The sequence below is a fragment of the Bos mutus genome, chromosome 14 (assembly GCF_027580195.1).
Source record: "Bos mutus isolate GX-2022 chromosome 14, NWIPB_WYAK_1.1, whole genome shotgun sequence".
NCBI lineage: Eukaryota > Metazoa > Chordata > Mammalia > Artiodactyla > Bovidae > Bos > Bos mutus.
The window spans coordinates 26,711,347-26,735,456 of NC_091630.1; the positions used below are offsets into that span (position 1 = coordinate 26,711,347).

At 39.7% G+C, this 24,110-nt stretch overlaps 1 protein-coding gene across 1 annotated transcript in view; it reads left to right on the forward strand.

The window, feature by feature from the left end:
- The window catches only part of TRHR (thyrotropin releasing hormone receptor), a 53,585-nt gene extending 31,241 nt beyond the window's left edge, over nt 1-22,344 (forward strand). Inside the window, exon 4 of the mRNA XM_070382827.1 lies at nt 21,257-22,344. Within this exon, the coding sequence (XP_070238928.1) occupies nt 21,257-21,664 (408 nt within the window). The 3' untranslated portion in view covers nt 21,665-22,344. The remainder of the gene's footprint in view (nt 1-21,256) is intronic.
- Nucleotides 22,345-24,110: the final 1,766 nt, after the last annotated feature.

Sequence of the window (24,110 nt, forward strand, 5' to 3'; positions counted from 1 at the left end):
CCAAATATTAGGGATAGAGTAAAGTTATTTAGTAACATGGAGGAATATAAAATATTCATTCAAAAACACCAGTAATTTTATCATGAAAATGAATCATGGTGATTAGCAAGGCTAAAATTCACAAAACCATTTTCCCTAAAGAGAAATAGAAGTTTCTGCTTTTAGAGGTAAAACATCTTGGTAAACAGTTATGTAGCAGTGCCAGGGAAAGTAGTGTACACATAAGCCTCTGTAATAAGGACTGATTTCCCTATGTACTAACTAGCCTATATTTCGTATGTGTTCCATGTTTACCATCATCATCATAAAGATTTGAACATACTATATCTTAATGCGTGTGCTCATTCACTTCAGTTGCGTCCAACTCTTTGCAACCCAATGGACTGTAGCCCACCAGGCTCCTCTGTCCATGGGATTTTCCAGGCAAGAATACTGGAATGGGTTGCCATGCCCTCCTCCAGGGGATCTTCCCAACCCAGGGATCAAACCCACATCTCCTGCAATGCCAGGCAGATTTTTTTACCATTGAGCCACCAGGGAAGCCAGGATATCTTAATAATGTATTGTAAATTTATCAACCTTTTTTCCACTCCAAGTCTGTAGCCAAAATTCAGCCTGTACCAATTTGAGTCTCAGAGACAGACTTTTGGGTGAGGTGGTGCTAATGGTAAAGAACCTGCCTGCTAATGCAGGATGTAAGAGAAGCAGGTTTACTCCCTGGGTTGGGAAGATCCCCTAGAGAAGGGAATGGCAACCCACTCCAGTATTCTTGCTTGGAGAATCCCATGGACAGAGGAGCCTGGTGGGCTCTGGTCTATAGGGTTACAAAGAGTTAGATACAACTGAAGCAACTTCACACACAGAAAAAAATAGCTTTATTTTTTGGGGGTTCCAACTGGTTGGGGGTCTGTGTGCTTGTGGACAGCATACAGTTAACTTCTTTCACCTGGTAGGAGTTTTAATATCTTCAACACAGCTCAAAGATATTGTTATGTGTATCCCTTGAGGGGGAACCAAGACCCTGCCCCAAGGCTGCACTACTGTTTCTTGTGTGCTCCTGTCTGTCTCTGCATCTCCTTCCTTCCCTGATTAGCACCTGTTTGAATCGGCCTGTAGGAACTCAAGGACGATCATGGAGGTTAGATGAAGCCCTTTTCCTGAAAACAAGAAATGGGGGCCCAGAAAGACTTTTGTGCCCAGGAGCCTCATACCGTCCTACTGGGTTTCAAAACCCCTAAAAAGCAGGACATTTCCCCTTCAATAGCAGAAGCACATCCCAACACAAATTCTAAAGGGAAGGCAACTTTACCAGCTCTCCAGGAGCCTGGAGGGTTCTAAAAATTCCAAGAGATTCTTACAACCCTCCTCAAAGCCTCCCCAGTTGAGGTCCAGAGTCACTGTGTATATAACGCTACCTTCAGTTCAGTCACTCAGTCGTGTCTGACTCTTTGCAACCCCATGAACTGCAGTACACCAGGCCTCCCTGTCCATCATCAACTCCCAGAGTTTACACAAACTCATGTCCATTGAGTCGGTGATGCCATCCAACCATCTCATCCTCTGTTGTCCCCTTCTCCTCTTGCCTTCAATGCTACCTTAGATTCTTCAATTAGTATCATGCCCCCAGGCCACTTGTCATATCTTCCTGCCACCAATGTAACCAGGCAAGTAGTCTGTCCCACTTGCCTAGGTAGTGGTTTATTAACCTTTCTGGTAAGTAATATTATTGATAGGTAAAATTTGTTGAATACCTGATTGAGTGTTCTAGACACTGTTTAGACCTTCAGAATCAAGGTGAAAAAACCTTGAGAAATGTGATGAGTAAATAAGACAACTAATTTACTAAGATCAAAGACTTCTCTTTTACAGCAGACCCATAGACCTTACATCTAAGGAGCGGGGTTAGAATCAGGGAATAAATACACATAGCATATAAATAGGGCTTCCCTGGTGGCTCAGATGGTAAAGCGTCTGCCTGCAGTGCGGGCGACCCAGGTTCAATCCCTGGGTTGGGAAGATCCCCTGAGAAGGAAATGCCAACTCACTCCAGTACTCCTGCCTGGAAAATTCCATGGATGGAGAAGCCTGGTAGGTGACAGTCTGTGGGATTGCAAAGAGTCTGACACGACTGAGCAACTTCACTCACTTACTTAGTATATAAATAAATGCACGTAGTATATCGGATTGTGATATATCACAATGTAGAGAAAAATTAAGCAGATAAGGAGAATATGAAACGCTGAAATAGGAGGGGTATGATTTTAAACAGGACAATCAGAGGAATCAAATAAATAGACCATTTTTAGAGAGTAGTGTTGTTTTGATTCTATATGCAGGCATTAGTCAATGTCATTTGTAAATCAACGCCTGAAACAACAGGGTTTTTTCCCCGGCGATGAAATGTTAAAACAGGCTGGCCTACATTAGTCATTTGGCTTTTATGCGCAGGAAGTATAGCATTAGTGATACTATTTAATTATATTTCATAAACTTGTATAACACTTATTCCAAAAGGAAATGTATTCTATGTTCTAATTCAGAATTGAAATATTTCTCAGTGGTGGAAATAAAGACCTCTAGGTAGGCCATTGATTAAGGGGGGTTTGTGATAAACATTTCTGTGTCCAAATAGTGTTCAGTTCAGTTCAGTTCAGTCGCTCAGTCGTGTCCGACTCTTTGCGACCCCATGAATCGCAGCACGCCAGGCCTTCATTTTCTAAACTAAAGTATGACAATCTCTACTTGTCCTTCTCAACCGGGAAGAAGAAACAATTTTTAGGACAGAATAAGAGACTTCCGTTTTTTTGGTGGAAGCCAGAGTGGTTAAAAGGAAGATTGGGACAAACTGCCTGAATCAAATCCCAGTTTTCCACTGGTAAGTGGAAAGAGAGAAAGAAAATGTTAGTCGCTCAGTCATGTCCAACTCTTTGTGATCCCATGGTCTGTAGCCACCAGGCTCCTCTGTCGGTGGGATTTCCCAGGCAAGAATACTGGAGTGGGGTGCCATTCCCTTCCCCAGGGGATCTTCCTGATATAGGGATCAAACCCAGGTCTCCCGCATTGTAGGCAGATTCTTTATCTTCTGAGCCACAAGGGAGATGAGAGTACCTTCCTCATAAAACTATTGTCAAGATCAAAAGAGCTAATATGTAAATGAAGCACTTAGAATAGTGTTGAGGTCCTTTAATGGACCAGAACCTGGTGGTCTGGAGTCGACGATAAGAAAGTAAAGGAGAGAGAATGAGGCTGATATTCCTTGGTTTATGCAGAAAACCAATAAAGTCCCTGACATGGGGCTTGCTCTGTTCACGAAGGCCTCAGGTGCCCTCTTTAGGGCCCTTCACCAGAGGGTCTTAAAAGCCCGGGCAGAAAAGTGAACCCAGAGGGACTCTGCGCCCAAAGAAGTAGCCTGATTGAGAGAGAGAGAGAGAGAGAGAGAAAGCAAGACACGGGACCAAAGCTCTGATGGAGCAAAGGTGTTTTAATTAACATGGTGTGAGTATTTATACTGTCTTACAAGGTAGTTATTCTCAATAAAGATAAAGATTAAAATTCCAGACTTACAAAACATAGGTGATCCATATTAAAGAGAGAGAGAGTTGTAAACAATCACTTTTACCGTATGGTTCATAAGAAGGAAGAGGATACTTATCACCATATTGAAAAACTAACGAAGGAAATGCCTGAATTCCTCTGCCCTGGAAGAGGCTTGCCTCTCCTCTTAATTCCTGAGTATTCAGGAATTAATAAGGAACAGAGGGTTCCTGACAGATCCAAAACAGCACACAGGAAGCCTCCTGTTAAATGCTTCCTGACAGAACAGGACTTGATTCATAGTAAGGAATGTTTTCTGTATTAGTTTTAAAAACAGCTTTTGCTTCTCTAGCATTTGCTATATCCCAACCACTAGCATTAGCACTTGATATACATTGTCTCATGTATTCACACAAAAACCCTGGGAGTTAGGTAAAATTTTTTTTCATCATTTCACTAAAGAGAAAACTGAGACTCATAAATAGTGCCAATAGGGCCCAAAGTCTAACAGCTGGTAAGTGGAGGGGCCAAGACACCAACACAGAGAAACTGCTGTAAAAGAGGAGTCTTTGGCATTAGTAAATTAGGAGTTTTGTATAAAAACCAAAGGACTGGCTTGCTCAGGGACAGGAGGGCCAACTACTAATCAATGTGTAAATGCATCTCCTCCAACTGGCTCCTGGGATGGTTTCTACAGCTCCTGACTTAATCACCCATGAGAGTGCATATCTTCTGGAAAAGTAACTCCCAGGATTATTGAAAGTACAGTGTTGTTTTTTTTTTTTGGGGGGGGGGGTTGGGGTGGTTAATGCTTAATTTTATTTATTTATTTGGCTGCACCAGGTCTTAGCTGCAGCAAGTAGGATCTTCTAACTTCCTTAAGGCATGTGGGATCTAGTTCCCTAACCAGGGAACAAACCCAGAACCCCGGTATTGGGAGCAAGGAGTCTTAGCCACTGGACCAACAGGGAAGTCCCCAAAATACAGTGCTAACATTACATTTTCTAGGTGATATTTTTTAGAGAGGTAATGCTAACCATGATTCTGTTGTTGTTGTCCTGTTGCTAAGTCATGTATTACTCTTTAAGACTCCATGAACGGTAGCACACCATGCTTCCCTGTCCTTCACCATCTCCTCAAGTTAGCTCAGACTCATGTCCATTGAATCATTGATGCCATCTAACCATCTCATCCTCTGTCACCCCCTTCTCCTCCTGCCCTCAGTGTTTCCCAGCATCAGGGTCTTTTCTAAGGAATTAGCTCTTCACATCAGGTGGCTCAAGTATTGGAGCTTTAGCTTCAGCATCAGTCTTTCTAATGAATATTCAGGGTTGATTTCCTCCAAGATTGACTGGTTGGATCTCCTTGCAGTCCAAGGGACTCTCAAGAGTCTTCTCCAACACCACAATTCAAAAACATCAATTCTTTGGCACTCAACCTTCTTTATGGTCCAACTCTCGCATCCATACATGACTATTGGAAAAATCATAGCTTTGACTATATGGACCTTTGTCATAAGAGACATCAAATTTTAAATTAAATCTTTGGTTCATGAGCTGAGAGCCAGCATTATTTGGTTAATATTTCTCATAAGCTCATCAATAATTAGATGAAGAACTTTAAAAAAATTAGTCATAAATTACAACAATAATTTGGAATAGGCCATATGCCATTTGATGTTTTATTTCAAGTGTTCAACTCTTCAGTTGCTGGTACAGTCAAGTGCCAAATCTAGTTCTGCTGCTTGCTTTTCTAAATGATGTTTTAATGAAACACAGCAGTGCTGGTCATTTGGGTGCTGTTTATGGCTGCTTTTGTGTTACAGTAGTAAGGGTAAGCAGCTGAGACAGAGACTGTATGGCCCAAAAAGGCTAAAACGCTTACTCTCTTGCCCTTTATAGTGAAAGATTGCTGACCCCTACACTATTCCTATTTAAAAGTTTATCTTTAAAACAATAATATATTTAGTAAGCATGCTAAGTCATGTCAATCATGTCTGACTCTTTGAGACCCTATGGACTGTAGCCCACCAGGCTCTTCTGTCTATGGGATTCTCCAGGCAAGAATACTGGAGTGGGTTGCCATGCCCTACTCCAGGGGATCTTCCCAACCCAGGGATCGAACCTGTGTCTCATGCATCTCCTGTATTGCAGGTGGATTCTTTTCCACTAAGCCACCGGGAAAGCCCCTATATATCTAGTATCAGTTCAGTTCAGTTCAGTCGCTCAGTTGTGTCCGACTCTTTGCGACCCCGTGAATTGCAGCACACCAGGCCTCCCTGTCCATCACCAACTCGGCACTGGTAAATGGCAGATGTTAAAAAATAAGTGATAGATACTTAGTAAATAAGTATGTTTGAATTCCACAAAATTACTCAAAGCTGAAAAGTTCAAGCTTATCACAGACAGGCTAAGTTAGCAGTTAGCATATTTCCTCCTTCATCTTGACTCTGTATCCCCTTAAAGAACATGCTGAGCCTGTTCCATGGGAGAATCTTTGATTTCAATAGGCTCTAAACATGCAAAGTTAAGATGCAGAATGACATCTAAAGAAACAGTTTTCTACAGTTTCATAAGTGACAAAGAAACCACAGATGACTAACTTTGACAGCAGGAGATAAGACAGAACAAGAATGGCTGTCAAAATGAGATTTATATCTTTTGGAGGCAACCTTCACCTTACTTTGGTGAACATTAGCAGAGTATCAATCAACATCCAGTAATGGGAAATGAACTCAGCATGAATCATACTGAGTTAGCATCTCTTTAGCTCTTTACATTTCCTAAGTTCTTCATAACCACATATCCAACATTTCTTTAATTCTACAGACTATTCCCCGAAAATTTTTCTTCAGCGTAATTCCAGTTGGATCTATCATCTTTCTCTTGGACACTGAATCTTTATACACTGATTTTAGTTTTTAATTTCAAGTGTTTTTTTTTTTTTTTTTTTTGATGCCAAACCTTGCCTGAGGAGCTAGAGATAAAAATATGTACTCACGTTATTCCCACCACCAAGACCTTGTGGACCAGGAAAGAAAGAAATCCAAAATAAGAATGACATCTGCAATTAGGGCTAGAAGTATCAAACAACCATGTGGAACTCCATGGATTCCACGTGGAATAGCATTAGTGATTTTTTTCTTTATTTATGTAGTCCTTTCTTTCCTGAACATTTATGGCGCCTACCAGGTGGAGACATTCGTGTTGTTCTTTGCATGTAAGGTAGAACAGCAATGCTCAAGGAGCCATCATCATTCTAAGGAGGTTTTGTTATTTGTTTAGTTTAAAATAAACAACCAAATGAAGCAACAGAATCCTTCCAGAATGTGATTATTAGTACAGAGGAAATAAACAGGGAGAGATGGAAGTGACTTAAGGAAGGGTTAGTACTAACCACTCTCTCTAAAAATATTGACTTCTCTGGATCTCTGTCTCTTCATCTATAAAGAGAATACCTACCTCATAAATACTATAAAATAACTCAATAAAGCCCCCTGCATTATGCTTAAGACATGGGAAATCTCACCACTCTAATTGTAAAATTAGCTGTTGTTTATTCAGGACTGCTGGTCCTGTATGTAAATAATTTCATTCATTCTTTATACTTACTTCCATTTCACAGTTGAGTAAACTGAGGCTTAGAAGCCTGGGATGTCTTGCTCAGTGACCCACAGTTAGAAAGAGGCAGAACTAGAATCAGAATCCAGCTATATCTGGCTTCATAACCTGTTCTCTTAACCACTATACCAGCACTTCCTGGGCAATGTCATTGAAAAAGGACTCTAAAGATGTAATAATCTGTGGCGACAGCATGGGCCTCATAGCACAGGGCCAGTATGCCATAGTTTGCCTCATAGATTTGTAGATTCATTTGGGTTTCTAGTCAAATAGACAAAAAGCAGATAAATGTAAAGTGACTCCATTCAGTTAGGTTAACTGCTGTTATTGTTAAGTTGCTAAGTCATGTCCAACTCTGTGTGACCCCATGGACTATAGCCTGCCAGGCTCCTCTGTCCATGAGATTCTTCAAGCAAGAATACTGCAGTGGGTTGCCATTTCCTCCTCCAGGGGATCTTCCTGACCCAGGGATCAAATCTGTGTCTCTTGCTTGGCAGGCAAGTTCTTTACCACTTGGCCACCTGGGAAGGTCAAGTTAGGTTAACACCTGGTGATAAAACTAGCAACCCTTACCAAGGATGCAGATTTCAAGTTAGGATAAGGAATACAACATCCCCTTATGTTAGGAAGGTATAGTATATGTTACAACTTGTTTCCATGACCTCCTTGCAATTAATCTTCAAACATACATTTTCTTATATTACATGCAGACACCAAGGCTCAGAAAGCTTTGAATGGTAATGACTAGTGAAGCTAAAATTTCAAACCATATCTTCTGATTCTCACTCTAAGTCCCATGTTTAACATATCAGAAAGTTAGAGTCAATGAAAATGGCTATACCTCCCCCGTTTTGGCTGTCGCTGTGGGCTCTTCTGGGATGGCTAGGTAAGTAACTGTAACTCTGAGGGGCCCAAGCCTGGTGCGGGCTGTCTCTCCAGGGAGGAAAACAGGTAGAGAAGGAGTTGGCTGCCTTTCAGGTGCCATCCGCCCTGTAATCAGGGACTTTGTCCAATACCTTTAGAACAAGACAACAAAATGCCCAAAGTTTGGCAGTCCTGAGAGCTTTATTGCTATTTAGAGACCACCTCTCTTCCCCTCCATCACTCACACTTTACATTTTAAGACATTCTCATTGATTTCCCATCCCTGCCAGGTGAGCAGCTGAGGGATCACTTGTCTGTATTACAGTCTACAGTGTCACCCGTATGGGGCCAGAGAAGCATGAGGGAAATAAGATTGGGAATCTCTTCTTCAGAAAGGATCGATATCTTCATAGAAGTGAGATAGCTCGTAACTGGATTCCCAGTTAAGACCCAGCCAAGATGCCTCATGCAGAATTTCTAATGTCGCATAAACACACCCTCGGCACAAAGGTAAGGAAACCAAAGTAGGACTTATTAAGATAAGCTTTTCCACGTGCTTAGCCATTCACCAGTAATTCACCTGGAAGAGAAAACACTCAGAAAAGACCAATTAGGACACTCAACCCATGGCAGATGAACTGGTGCATTGTTCAAGCATGCCTCATAAAAGAATTCACTGACATTTTATTTTCTAAACTGAGATGTCATTATAATTTGAATCCCAATTGTGCCAGCTGAGCTTTTCCCTTCCCAGCATGTTTCCAAATATCCACCTCCTGTGAGCAAGAAAACATCCAAGCAACAGGAGGGAGGCCTGCTTTTCCGCATGTACGGTTATCAATACCCAAACCTCCCCCTACAATAGTTGCTAGTACTGTGGCAAGCTTTGCAGCTAATCCTCAGGTCTAGCTGCAAAGGTTACCTAGCACACAGCTGCTTTCTACTCTTAGCAGAAGAGCCTGAAATCAGAAACATTCCAAAAATATGTTCCATCAGGACTTGGTATCACAGTATGAATATGAATATCTTTGTTAAGTGCTGATAAACCCTGGATAGCACTAAGAATTAGTTTTGTTTTTTTTTTTTTTTTTTAAACCTTATCTGGGCTCTTTTTTTAAATTGAGGTATAGCTGATTTACAAAGTTGTGTTAGTTTCTGGTGTACAGCAAAGTGATTCTGATATATAAAGAATATATATTGAAGAACATATACATTCTGTTTCATATTCTATTCCGCTATGGCTCATTATCAGATACAGAATATAGTTCTCTGTGCTGTACAGTAGAATCTTGCTGTTTATCTATTTTATATATAATAGTTTATATCTGCTAATCCCAAACTACCAGTTTATTCCTCCCTAACGCTTTGGTAAGTATAAATTTGTTCTTTATATCTGTGAGTCTATTTCTGTTTCATAAATAAGTTCATTTGTATCATATTTTAGATTCTACATAATATAGAAGTGATATAATATGGTATTTGTCTTTCTCTATTGGCTTACTTTACTTAGTATGATAATCTCTAAATCCATCCATGTTGCTGCAGATGGCATTGTTTCATTCTTTTTCATGGCTGGGTCATAATCCATGTGTATTATATACCACATTTTCTTATCCATCCACTTGTTATTGGACACTTAGTTTGCTTCCATGTCTTGGCTATTGTAAATAGTGCAGCTATGAAGAGTGGAGGGCATGTATCTTTTGGAAATAGAGTTTTCATCTTTTCTGGATATATGCCCCAAATCGCTAGGACTGCTGGATCATATAGTAACTATTTTTAGTTTTTCGAGGAACTGCCATTCTGTTTTCCACAATGGCTACACCAGTTTGCAATCCTACCAACAGTGAAGGAGGGTTCCCTTAAGAATTAGTTTTTCATTCTCCCTACTCTTCTGCACATAGAGCCTTCATCAGTTCCAACCTTTAAGCACAGGTTTTGGGTTTTTTGTTTGTTTGTTTAATTTGGCTTCCCTTATAGCTCAGTTGGTAAAGAATCCGCCTTCAATGCAGGAGATCCTGGTTCAATTCCTGGATTGGGCGGATCTGCTGGAGAAGGGATAGACTACCCACTCCAGTATTCTGAGGCTTCCCTTGTGGCTCAGCTGGTAAAGAAGCCGCCTACAATGCAGGAGACCTGGGTTCAATCCCTGGGTTGGGAAGATCCCCTGAAGAAGGGAAAGCCTACCCACTCCAGTATTCTGGCCTGGAGAATTCCATGGACTGTATAGTCCATGAGGTCTCAAAGAGTCGGCCATGACTGAGCAACTTTCATTCATTCATTCATTTGGATTCTTTTGTTTTTTGCAAACTTTAGGGGAAAAAAAATATTTCTTCTCCAAATTCTAGGCATTATATTAAAGAGGATAAGGAGATTTTCAAGCCAAACATACATCTCCTTAAAGTGTGGCTGTATTCTTTAGTGTATGACTTTTCTCAGCGTCAGTCTTATCCTTTATAAAACGCAGGTAAAGTAAGGCAGTTGTGAAGAAAGTGCCAAGCACATTGCCTGCTACACAGTAGGCACTTCATACATCTTCATTCTCTTCCTCTCTTTCATCTGCCAATTCCTTTTGCTAGATTGGAATACCTTTCATTTTCATCCAGTTTTCTTCATTCCAGATTGAAGCATGTGAAGAAATACTGCACAGTTACCTCCTCACACAGCCTCTCAGAGATTCTCAGAAAGTGAGGCTTACAACCACTCAGGTCTCTCTCACCCTGAGAGGCATTGGTATAGTTTTGCCCTGAGCCCTGGCCCTACTAACTGGAACAGCTCAACCTTCCACCTTTTTTTCCCACTCTTAATGAGTCCATGCCTTTCCCTATCTTTGCTCTTGAGAGAAAGTACAAACTTTGAGGGTTCATCCCACATCAAAGCTGGGTGCAGAGTGTTGAATATTCTCCACAAGAGGTGACTCACACTTGGGATTTGGTGATGCTCAGTGATTATCCTGGAGAACTGGAGGAGTCACAGCAGAAAGGCCACATCGTGTTACACACAGAGGTGTGCCACCCTGTGACACCAACTGTCACCGCTGCTCTCGGATCTCCCCCACAGAGGGCCAACTCGAGGCTCTGCTGGCACACGCAGCGCCCCTGGGATGCAGAGTCTGGTTTTCTGTCCCCACAATCATCTCACTCAGGAAACAGCTCTGCTCAAAAGAGCTGAGGAAGTCCTCAACACCCATAGAACACTGAAGAAAAAAACTTTTCTTCAATTTCCCTGGATATACCACACTTGAAAAGTCTTGTATCACCATTTTTTTATTTTCACTTAATTTCTCCTTCTCCACCCATAGCCATCACCAAAGACATCCACAGTGTCTCTACTGGGAACCCCTGCTAATACTTTCATGGACCTTTAAAATCAGAGTAGAGCCCCAAAACTCTTCAAAATTCTTACCAGAATGACTACTCTGAGTGGAACATTTAGATACAGTACTTGACAGGTGGAGTCAAGAAGCCTAAGCCTTAGCATCCCTGTGTGGCTTCTTGTCAAGAAATCTGCAAGTAATCCACAACACAGGTTACGGCTGTCCACAACCTCTCCACCATGAATCACCACTCAGACTTTATTCACTTTTATTATACTTTTGCTGACTTAGAGTTGATTCCAACCCCTTCTCTGGCCCCATCATTCAGTTTTTAAATCCCATCAATGATCTCACTCCAAGATATGAAACATCCACATTGAGGATAACTGTCTTTTTTAAACTGTCTGTGAAGACAGTAAGTCAAAACAAAGCAGAACAGGCCGAAAGTGGAAAATCCCAGGGGCCCCCAGTCAGTGTTGAGGCTTGGCTAAATTCAGATTTGCATAATTGTCTAGTCAAGTTTTTCCTTCCACTGTGCCAATTAATGTCACGAAATGCAAAGGATCATCAATCACATTGATCACAGGTCATCTGGGAGGAAAAATATTCCCAGTAACAGAACATTTTGTTAATATGCAGCTATACCGGAGAATGGGATAAGTTCCAAACACAGAACGTATTGTTACCCTTCAAAGAATGGCATTAGAAGATTAAAGGCTAACTTTTATATCCATTAACCAACAAATGTGTCCAGAGGAAGTACACTTCTGGAAATAAGAGTATTCCAGCCAGAAGCGCAAGAACTAGAGCACTTTGCTAATTTAAAGTGCCCTACCCCCACTACCTTTGGAAGGACCGATGCTAAAGCTGAAACTCCAGTACTTTGACCACCTCATGTGAAGAGTTGACTCATTGGAAAAGAACCTGATGCTGGGAGGGATTGGGGGCAGGAGGAGAAGGGGACGACAGAGGATGAGATGGCTGGATGACATCACCGACTCGATGGACATGAGTTTGAGTGAACTCCGAGAGTTGGCGATGGACAGGGAGGCCTGGTGTGCTGCGATTCATGGGGTTGCAAAGAGTTGGACACGACTGAGCGACTGAACTGACTGACTGACCCCCACACAGACCTCCACAATTATATTTTAACATTTTCAAAAAATATTTACTCAGTAATAATTCAGCTGTGCATGAACACATTGCATCACAGGCATGTGTTCTTCCAACCTGTCGTACAATCCTACGGAAGTTAGTTGTTGATTTACTTTATTCATGAAGCTTAAAACAGAACTTTAGCATTATAGAATGTGAGATCCAACCTGATAAAGAGCTTATTTAAGTTAAAGTTACCTGTTACTATGCTCTTGATAATCATTCATTATAAAAGAAAAGTGGTAAATATTCTTCAAATACATTTGCTGATGTGGTTGTCATCTCCTGTTATATGACTTTACCTTTTCAGTTCTAAGAAAGATTTTTCAAATTGCCCTGCAATTTAGATAGTCTGCCACTAAATGACAGCTAAGTGTTTAAGTGGGCCTTTTATTAAGTAATTTTTGTCTAACCATTCTTTTTAAAACTTCTATAGATTCAGTTTTTAGCTTAACAGTACTCCTGAAAAAGGATTCAATTATTTGCTTTCTTCTCCAAGTGACACCTGTATCTTTCTATAATGCCATGTCTCCAACAATACTTCAGTTATAATGAACTTTCGAAGAGAAACAATAGTAGGTCTAGAAGCCAGGGTCCTGAGTCTGGAGAAGCACTGTGTTCTTAGTTAGCTACAGGATATTAAAATAAATTCTAGTCATTTCTTCAACACTTCAAGAAACTGCATCACCTCTCTGAATGCAGCGATTAAGATGAGTATCAACAATCACTGTGGTTAGGAACTGAATGGAGGGATACATATGCCCCAGGGGCTGTTTCCCTTTGCCTGGCTGCATAACCCCCAATAACAAAACCCAGTCATGTGAAAATGATCACAAACATGTCTAATATTGTCTCATCATTAGTAGCATGTAAGTTAGATTTGCGTGGAATGTTCAAATTGGAGAGATTTGGAAAGAAAGCCAGATTGTCTATTTACTGGCTCAGAATGTGAGGTTCAAACATGTCACGTGACCTGTCCAGTCTCCTCAGAGCTCAGAGGTGAAACCAAGATGCCAGAGGCCCACTGTACTTTGTCCCTCACCCACAGGCAGAAGGACCGTGTCACACCCTTTATCTACCAGGAGGGAGTGTCTGGATAATAGCAAGACCCATGGCCAAGCACAGGATTTTTTTCTGAACTGTATACAGAATCAAAAATCAGAAAAAAATTTTTCTTTATCAGTACAAGAGTTTCAACTAAATCTCCCAGAGTACTCTGAGATATTGATAAATTGCCCATGACTTCCTAGATGGACTAATAAACTAATCATTGATTAATCAAAATTTCCTCAGATTTTATATAACCAGATCCTCATAATTGGGCTATAACCCCAAAAGACAGACATTTCCATTTTATTTTTTATGTAATTTTATTACTTTTGCATTTAAAATTTTCTTGTTTGTTTTTTCCCTAGGAAATACATTAGTATGAAGGATTCTTGTCTGCCTTGTTATGACAATTTTTCCCTAATCAGTACTTCCTAAATGTAACGCTCCAATTTGGGGCAAAAATCATATATAATTTCAGGGCTACCACTAATTCCTGCTGACATTCTTGTTCAGTAGCTGGGTTGATCCAACTCTTTGTGACCCCGTGGACTGCAGCACGCCAGGCTTCCCTGTCCTTCACAATATTATCCTTTCAAATACTTCATAAACTTTATTTACAGCAATTAGAAGGCTTCAGCTTGCCATATATATTGATTTTTGTAATTATCTGAAAGAAAATGAGACAATCACTTTCAACAGACCTTAGTTTAATAACTAGCTTTGCTTTTATATGTGAGCTGTATGACCTTATTACTTTGCTTCTCTGAGCTCAGTTACCATTCATCAATGAAATGGGAATAATAACACCTGTTCCACAGATCTCACTGAGACACAAACAGAAAATGGAAATGAAAGTATTTTGTTAATTTCAAAAAATTAAGCAATTAACTGCTATCAGGACTTCACTCAGGATTCAGGGTGTTGACAAGAAGTGGCATTTTTTTCCCTGGAAGATCTTGAACATTTAGATCAAGTACAGCTAAGAACAACACACTCAGGATTCAGGGTATTGACAAGAAAGTGGCATTTTTTCCCCTGGAAGATCTTGATCATTTAGATTAAGTACAGCTAAGAACAACAACAAAAAAATAGATATTGAAAAAGTAATTTTGTGTCTACATTTGAGAAGAGGTCAACCATACCACTTCTGCACTGGACTCTGTTCCCTATTCAAGAACATAGCTCTTCCGATTGTCTTCTTTCTCCGTCTGGATCATAGCATTTCCCCTCTCCATGAGGACTGTTCCCTAAGCAAACGAAGATGCTGTAATGTCTCTCGTCTCTTAAAAAAAATTGATTCTTCATCCCCCTCTGATAGCCCTTGTGCTTTTCTATTCCTTTTCCCAGAAAAACTCTCAAAAGATATGCTTATAACCTTATCCATTTTTTCCATCTTCCCTTGAACCCACTCCAAATAGGCTTGCCTAATAAATGAAAGTTTTTATTTGCATAAATAAATAATGCTTTTCTCCAGAAATACTTATTTCCTCTTACTCAGGCTTTTCTGTCTTGTAGTTGGTCTCCAAGTTTACAAAAATAGTCTAAGAGGGTTGTTTTAACTGTGTATATTTTGTCTTTGCTCTTTCACTTCCTTGAGTCCTGATCTGTAAAATCAGTTAGTACTTTTTACTAGGCATTATAGTAATAACTTATCAGAAGTGGATAAATAAAATGTGGTATATACATAGGATGGAATTATTCAGCAATAAAAGAAATGAAGTACTGATACATGCCACAACACGGATGAACCTTAAAAAACATTATGCTAAATGGAAGACACCAGTCAGACACAAAAGACTACATGATCCCAGTTATATGAGATGTTCAAATAGGCAAATCTATGAAAATATAAAGTATATTAGTGCCTGGGAAGGATGGGGGAAGGTAGAGAGTGACTGTTAATAGGTATAGAGTTTCTTTTTGGGATGATAAAAATGTCCTAAAATTAGATTGTGATAATGGTTGCAAAACCCTTGAACTGTACACTTTAAGTGGGTGAACTTAATTGTGTGTAAATTATATCCTATTAAGCAATGTACAATTTAATGTCATCAGTCACAAGTCCAGTTGGTAACCTGTTCCTCTGATATGTTGTATCAAGAATGGCAGTTAACCTCTGTGGCCTTCCTCTAAAAACTCCATAACTTCACTTCAACCATGAGGAAAACATCATCCAAATTCAAGCTGAAGGATATTCTATAAAATGCCTCACCAGTAATACTCCTCAAAACTATCAAGAACATCAAACGAAGGAAAGTTAGAGAAATGGTCACAGCCCAGAGGAACCTGAGGAGACATAATGACTAAATATAATGTTATATCCTGCATGGGATCCTGGAACAGAAAAAAGGGCATGAAATCTGTATAAAGTATGGAGTTAGCTAATTCTGTGTAAGAATTGTCATTAATTGTGACAAAGAAGTAAATGCACCAGACTAGTGTAAGGTCTTAGTAATAGTGGAACTTTGATGTCGAGTATTTGGACACTGTGACTTTTTCTATAAATCTAGCACTGTTTTCTTAAAGGCAAGATACAAATGTTAGCTAATAGCTTTAGAACTTATAGTAAGAGTCATATTACTAGTACTAGAGATGGTAGTTAGGAAAACAAGTTTCTTCAGCAGTCTAGAATAGAGAACCTAGTTAGCCTCTGGCTTTTCACAGGCAGCACATATATGCAGTTAAGCTTGAATGCATTCAAGGAGCTGTACTCTCAACCTTGACAATCAGATAGACACCTATCCAGTTCACATCTTTGTTTAAAAAAATTTTAAAGGAAGAAAAGAAATGCCTGAATAAAGTTTTTATCTAGAGATGTTATAAAGATAACAAAATGAGGTTTTGAGGATTGAGTTAAAACTTCCTTGTGAGAACAATATGCCACTTATTCCATATAATTAAATATTGAAAGAGTAAAACATCTGTTGGGCTAATGGGGCAGGTTTCATGCATGTGTGCTTAGTAGCTCAGTCATGTCTGACTCTTTGTGACCCCATGGACTGTAGCCCGCCAGGTTCCTCTACCCATAGGATTCTCCAGGCAAGAATACTAGAATGGGTAGTCTTTCCCTTCTCCAGGGAATCTTCCTGACCCAGGGATCAAACCCCTGTCTCCAGCATTGTCAGACAGATTCTTTACTATCTGAGCCACCAGGGAAGCCCAAAATATCTATAGCCAGGGCTTGATTTTAAAGTTTCAAGCTGGTCCACATGAAAAAAACAGCCGTTCACCATGTGGCCAAGGACAGAGGCCTGCCCAGTTTAGACCCTCCTGTTCCCACCCTCCTCTCCTCAACCGCCTCTGTAGGCAGCTTCCCAAGCTAAACACTATGTTTTACTTAACTGATTCTTATGACCTCTTTTCCTGGTCCTCAATATACTCTGCAAAAATGGCTGCCTGTTTCTTCATTGACTTCTTAGCTCCATGAAGCTGATGTTTTTAGGACTCAACACTGCATCTCCTTTGGCAGCTGTCCTAACAGAGGGTATACCAAGTACCCCACAGAAAATGATGGCTTTTGTAGTGGTTTCCACAAGCTTCCTAGAGAAAGAGGTCACTCCACTTCCTTCCATGGTCTGCAGTTGAAACTTGCACACTAAATTACTTCTGGTCCTCATGCCATGCCTCACTATCTCATGCCTCCAGCTTGTCACACACACCCAATCTCTGCAGTAACACTTGTCCTGTCTCTCTTTACCTTCAGATTTTGTCTTAACTATCACTGACACCAAACCCTTACTCACCAATCCTCAACCTCAAATCCAGATCAAGGGCTGTCACAGAACCAAAACTTTCCTCTCTCTTAGCATTGATCGCATTATATCAGATCGTAAAATAAATGAAGCCACTGGCAATGTGTCTCTGGATTACTGTCAAATCCTTAAGAGCCAGAAGATTAGCTGGTACCTGTAGGAATGCAAATGAATCTCCTGAAATAAATGGATAAATAAATTCCTTCCCAATCAAAAATATATGATAAGATCATTTCCCCCTGAAAACTGTTTCATGCTATTTCTCAAAGACCAGTAGGTCCTGGGGAAGAGGCTTCTATAAAGAAGTAATCTTCTAACTCATTGCATATCCCATGCACTTCCCCAGCAAAATGTCAGGGCTTAAAAACAATGGTCTACTACAATATTGTAAAGTAATCAGCCTCCAATTAAAATAAATAAATTAATTAAAAAATAAAATAACACACACACAAACAATGGCCCAAAGATATTTTCAAATTTGCATTTTTGTCACTTATTTAGAATCACAACAGAAGTAAAACCAACAGCGAAATTAATTGGGTATGAAAGACAGTCTCCAGGACATTTCCTTTCTAGGTGTTTGCTCCTATATTAAGAAACTGTTAAAATCCAAGCTAGGGCTACACTAAACACTTGTGAACATTTTAGAAAGTGATTAAATGCAACTAGAGATATTTGGAATTGACTAAAATAGTTCTGAGTGAAATAAAATGTATTCTCTATCAGCCCACTGGGGACATTTTTTCCTCTGGGTCAGTCATAGAAACATCATTGTATTTGTTGCATTCCACTCACCTTAAAATTTTTAAAAATATATTTCAAACAAAAAGTTGAAATGTATTAAGGATTCATTTTACTAATTAACTAATCTCTATTTAAAAGGGATTTTTAATGTTAAAAAAATTAAGTGTTTACAAAAATTCTCTACCAATACTTTGGAGTGTTAAAACACAGAAAAGGATCATGTTTACATGTTTTGAAATACTTATTTCTATATCTGAATTTATTCAGCATTTATTGAGGGCTATCTTATGTCACACGTGTGCGTGTGTCTGTGCGCTCAGTCGTGTCTGACTATTTGCGATCCCATGGACCGTAGCCCACCAGGCTCTTCTGTCCTTGGGATTTCCCAGGCAAAAATATTGGAGTATTCTTGGAGTATTCTGGAGTTGTCATTTCCTTCTCCAGTGGATCTTCCTGACCCAGGGATTGAACCCACATCTGCTGGCATCTCCTGCTTTGCAGGTGGATTCTTTACCTACTGAGCCACCTAAGAAGCCCTCTCTTATGTCACATACTGAATTAAATCCCCAAAGAAGGAGAAATGAACAAACTTTACTCATGTCCTGAAGAAAGTTCACCGTCTATTGGACAGGTGGTCAAATACAACTCACTGAAATAAGAAGTGTGGGGAGTGATGCCAGAGTATACATGGGGAACACACGGCAGAGGTGCCAACCTAAAATCTGACTGCTTTCCTCTAAGATGATGGAAGTTGCTCCCGCACTCACATTAAGTCAAAACATGTAGGAAGATATTAAATGCGGATTTAGTGTTTTACCCGAAAATTTTGTAGGGAAAAAATGAACAGATAAAATTCAGTCTTAAAGTTCAGAAATTTAGCAGCAATAAGTTAGTTGGAATTATACTTAGAAGTAGTTGAATGTTTTTGGCACCATATGGGGATAACATAGTAGAAATCTCATTAATGAAAATGAGTCTCACAGTGAGAGAAAACTATAAAGAAAAGAGCATGGGCTTTGGCTTAAGCAGACTTAGCTTGAATCATGGCTGTCCTTTTCTAGCTATGTGTCTTTAGACAATCACATAGACTCTCTAAACCTCAATTTCTTCAGATGCAAAATACTAGCTTACACATTAATAAGCATTAAATAAGATCATGTTTACATATCTTTATGAGAGACCGTTATAAAGACTCAAATGTAATGCTGGCATTCCAACTGTAAATTAAGCCAGGGGCTCAAATATAGGATGCTCAGTCCTTGGCAAGGAGTGGAAGGATGTTGGCAAGTGTGAAGCAGTGGCCTGATGTCAGAGAACCTGAAGTACCAGGCAGTGGACAAAGCAGAGATGTGAGTGATGACGATGATGACAAAGATGATAATTACTATGGTTCCTTCCAAAGCTCAGAATATTTATCACTGAATTAAGCTTTTAATTTCCTAGGATCAATTAAAGTATTTCCTCCTAATCTTCAATGTCATCTTAAGAAAAAGCAGGCTTCCACTAACCTCTTGTCTGAATAGATCCTCCTTATCTCTGAAAGAAGGCAGGATCTCTGGAATGTTTTACTTGGTATCATATTAGTCAATGGGAATATCACTTTCTACTGAACAACTTCTGTGCCCCAGTAAGCCAAATATAAAATGTAATTATCCTACCAGCACCGAGTCGGTAGAACAGTGAACAGTGATCACCCAGGGCGTGAGGTAGAGCAGGAGGGCTTGGGGGACATTCTTCAAGGGCAGAGAGAGCTTCAAGAAAGTGATCAAATGGCCCTGGAAGCCATGGAGTAACTTCAGACTGGGTGGATAGATAGCACTTAGGTACCGTTGCAGAGAAGTTGTAGGAGCTAAAAAAAAAAAAAGATATTAGTGGTTCAAAAAGCTACAAAGGCTATGCGTGTCCCTAAGTGGGCTTCCCTGGTGGTTCAGATGGTGAAGAATCTGCCTGCAATGCAGGAAACCTGGGTTCGATCCCTGGGTTGGGAAGATCCCTTGGAGAAGGGAACGGCTACCCACTCTAGTACACTGGCCTGTAGAATTCCATGGACAGAGGAGCCTGACAGGCTACAGTCAATGGGGTCACACAGAGTCAGATAAAAATTAGAAGTTCTACAGCAAAGGGTATTTGGAAAGCTCAGAAAGAAGACAACTGCTATAGAATAACAGCAAGAGTACAGCATTACCCCCACAATGCAGGATTTGTAGTAGTGCCTGGGGTGGACAAGATATGGTTAAAGGGTAAGACATAGCCCCAGAATCAGAAAGAGTACTAGTGGGGAAAAGGAAGGCATTCTAACAGAGAAGAGTAAGATGGATTTTGTCATCAGTATTAACTACAAGGAGCTGAATTTATAGTGGATACTAATAACAGAGTAGATGTCTAGCTGTGGAATCCTTATTTCTACACAGTGGGATCTCTCTTGATGCCAGAACAAGCTAGAGGCTGGCAGTGGGGGCTTCAGAAAAGCAGCTGGGAGGTTAAAGGAGGAAGCATCAGTCCCTCCTATTTTAAGTATTTTCAAGTTCAGAATATCTAGAAAGTCTGGGCTGAGGAAGCTGAACTTTTTCAAACACTGCAAGGGACTAAAGATAACTGAAAACTGATTTTAAAATATGTAAAGTGTTGCTCTTGAAGAAAAGGTGAGTAAAGATGGGATTGGATCCAAGGTCTCCTAATGCTTACTGCAGACACTTCTCATGCCTTGAGTCATATTCTTAGACTGGGATTTCAGCCGTGACTCCATGGCTATCGGGGGTGGTCCCTGCTCGCAGAGAACATTGCACTTTATCCATGGTCCTCTGACTGTCTCTCGGTCTTCTCTACCTCAAGGTTCTCTTTAAAGCCCCCAGAAGTTTCCAGGCAGGAGAATCCTGGAGGTACAGGGCAATTTAAATAAGGCACCTCTCAACAAAGGGCAGTTGGTGAATAAATGCCTCCCAAGCTGGACAAATAATCCAAATATATCACTTGACCCAAAATTTTCCACAGTGGGAGCTGTCAAAAATACACCTTATTTTGGCTTTTCCTCCTCTGTCACTCTGTCCTCTGTGCCTTTAATCCTGCTCCCTGGGTTCATCTCCCAAATAAACTGCCCTCACCCAAGTCCTTGCCTTGGGACTAAAGTTTGGATGAGGGCAGAGAGGGAGTCGTCTTATTTTCATACTTTGGTCCTGTTTTGTTTTAATTTGTATTTGCACTGCATTTCTGTTTCTCCATAGGTCACCAAGATGCTGGCAGTGGTTGTCATCCTGTTTGCCCTTTTATGGATGCCCTACAGAACCCTTGTGGTTGTCAACTCATTTCTCTCCAGCCCTTTCCAAGAAAATTGGTTCTTGCTCTTTTGCAGAATTTGCATTTATCTCAACAGTGCCATCAACCCAGTGATTTACAATCTCATGTCCCAGAAATTTCGTGCGGCCTTCAGAAAGCTCTGCAACTGTAAGCAGAAGCCAGTGGAGAAACCGGCTAACTACAGCGTGGCCCTAAGTTACAGCGTCATCAAGGAGTCCGACCGTTTCAGCACAGAGCTGGATGACGTCACCGTCACTGACACTTACTTGTCTGCCACAAAGGTGTCTTTTGATGACACCTGCTTGGCTTCTGAAATAACCTTCAACCAAAGTTGATTGATAGAGTAGAGAAAATGGATGATAAAGAAAATGAGAATCTGTGCAGTTATCAACCCAAGAGAGGAAACAGCCAATACGCGTATGTGACGACAGAGCAGACAAATTCTTTGCCGATGCTCTAATAAATCCTGGCCCAAGGTACTCTATCCCGTGAGAATGATTCTGTTTCATTCTCATATCAAAAAATATACATCATAAAAAAAATTGAGCAGATCTGTGAAAGATCCAGATGGTGGAAACTTGCCATTTAGTGACGTTTCACTGTATATTCTGGGGCTGTGAATTTTAGATAAAATCAAGGCATCGATTTACCTATTCAGTATAACTTTATCAAATGTATTTTATCACCCCCTCCAGATTATTTATACATTTGAGAATTTGGCAACATAAAAAATTTTAATGTTTTCATTTAGCATTTAATTTTAATAATGTACAGTGCTGTCTTCATGAATATCTGAAACTACAGTGAAATATAGAAAAAAACATTTTATTTGTTGAGTGAAAGTGAGATTTCAGACAAATATATTCACTGCTTGAAAAATGTCATAATGCCTATAAAATTCTGAGTTGATTTTTTTATATTTTACAAAGTAGATGGTCATCATTCAGCTTTAGTATAAATAACCAAAACCTCAACATAACCAAAATTACTAATTGAGAATACATATATATTTGATATTTAAATAAGTCCGGTTCTATACTCTTCAAGCCTTCAAAATGATGGGTAAGACAGGAGAAATAACTAGATTAAATAACTGTGAAGATACAGACACATAATCAATATTGAAAAGTATAACCAAGACAAGTGCAAGGTTTTACTTTTTCCTCTGAAACTTTTAAGGAAGAAAATCCTATTTTTGACCATTCCCATGTATAAACTACTGAGCCATGTCAAGCAAATCCTTCTAGCTGAATCTAGCTTAAAAGTCTGAAACATTCTCAAAAGCTCAGTTGCTATGCTAAGTGACCAAAGACTGACTTTTACACTTCCAGATGAAGACCCCACTGAGCATAGTAGTCACTGGATTTTAACTTGTCTGCAAGTGTCTTTCCTGCTTGTCTTTTATGGGTTCTTCTTTTCTTTCTTTTCCCAAATGCTTGTGATTGTGATGCTTTGTTTACAGATTCTAAATCAAAGCAATGAAAAATTTTGTCAGCTTTATGTTCAATAGAGCTAAAATTGATTTCATCTCACTGTTAATATGTCTTCACAGTTACAACTTAGGCCTGCTCTTCTATTCCGTGATTATTAGAGAGATGTAAATATGAATCTCTCAGGTCCTGCTTTAATCCCTTTCGGTTGACTCATCTACTAAGATCTGGCTAATCAGTATCTCCCAGTGTCAAAATGGCCCTCAGTGTTGATTCAGGAATAGCTGAATTTTAATGATTGGGTTGAAAAGTACTGGGCACTTTTAAGTGCCCGCAAAGAATGGCATTTTCCCTCTCCAGGGTATATCCCTACCTTGTGACTTTTTTCTGAAACCTATTGCTAATGAGCATTACCCACACAAATACCTTGTTTTGAGGAATATGTGACTCAGTTTTGGAAACTTCAGCTTTTAAATGCCACTTCATGGAGACTCTGCCATCTAAAACCTCAACCCCGAATATGCTTTGGTGAAAATTGGCCTCATCTACTCCATGAAAACATTCTTATCCTGTCACTGTGGCAGTAAAAAAATGCAAGCAAACATTTATAGAAAATGCCCTAAAAATCTATATGCATGACACGAAGAAATCTATTTTAACTGACTTTTCATCCTGGATTAAAGACTGAATTTGGAATCGTATAGATAGAGCACTAGAGTGACCCAACCCCACATCACACACGCATGTGTGTGGGTGCATACGAACACATGCTTGTAGTTCCATAAGTTACTTAACACAGGGGGTTGTAACATGCTAGGCTTTTTTGATAACAGGAAAGAACTACTGTCTTTGAACATCTACTACGTCTCAGGCATGCTAGTAGATATTTAATCAACATTGTCTTCATCACAGTCTCACTACAGCTGTGATTTTCTTATGATAAGACCAGGGATCAGGGATTAATTGCCTAAACTGTGTAAATGTTAGGGAGAGAAAATGACGAAATGTCTTTTTTTTTCTTTTCCTTTTTTTTCAAGCTAGCATGATGATTAACATTCTTGTGACCTGATGGCATAAGTAATAAAAATATATATCTACTTTGCAGAATGATAATAATTAGATGTTGAAAAATATTATGATTAGTTTTATATGTTAGTCACAGAATATAATATACTCTTCCTATCTTTGGAACCCTAATATATGGGCTCAGTTTTTGTTTTAATGCTTAAAAAGTTATTTGCTAATAATCTGTTAGTTTTAGACCACATGGGAAATTCAAAAGAACACAGTTCATAGTGTTTCAATTCTAAAGCAAATGCCATTATGAAAAACACAGTTCATAGTGTTTCCA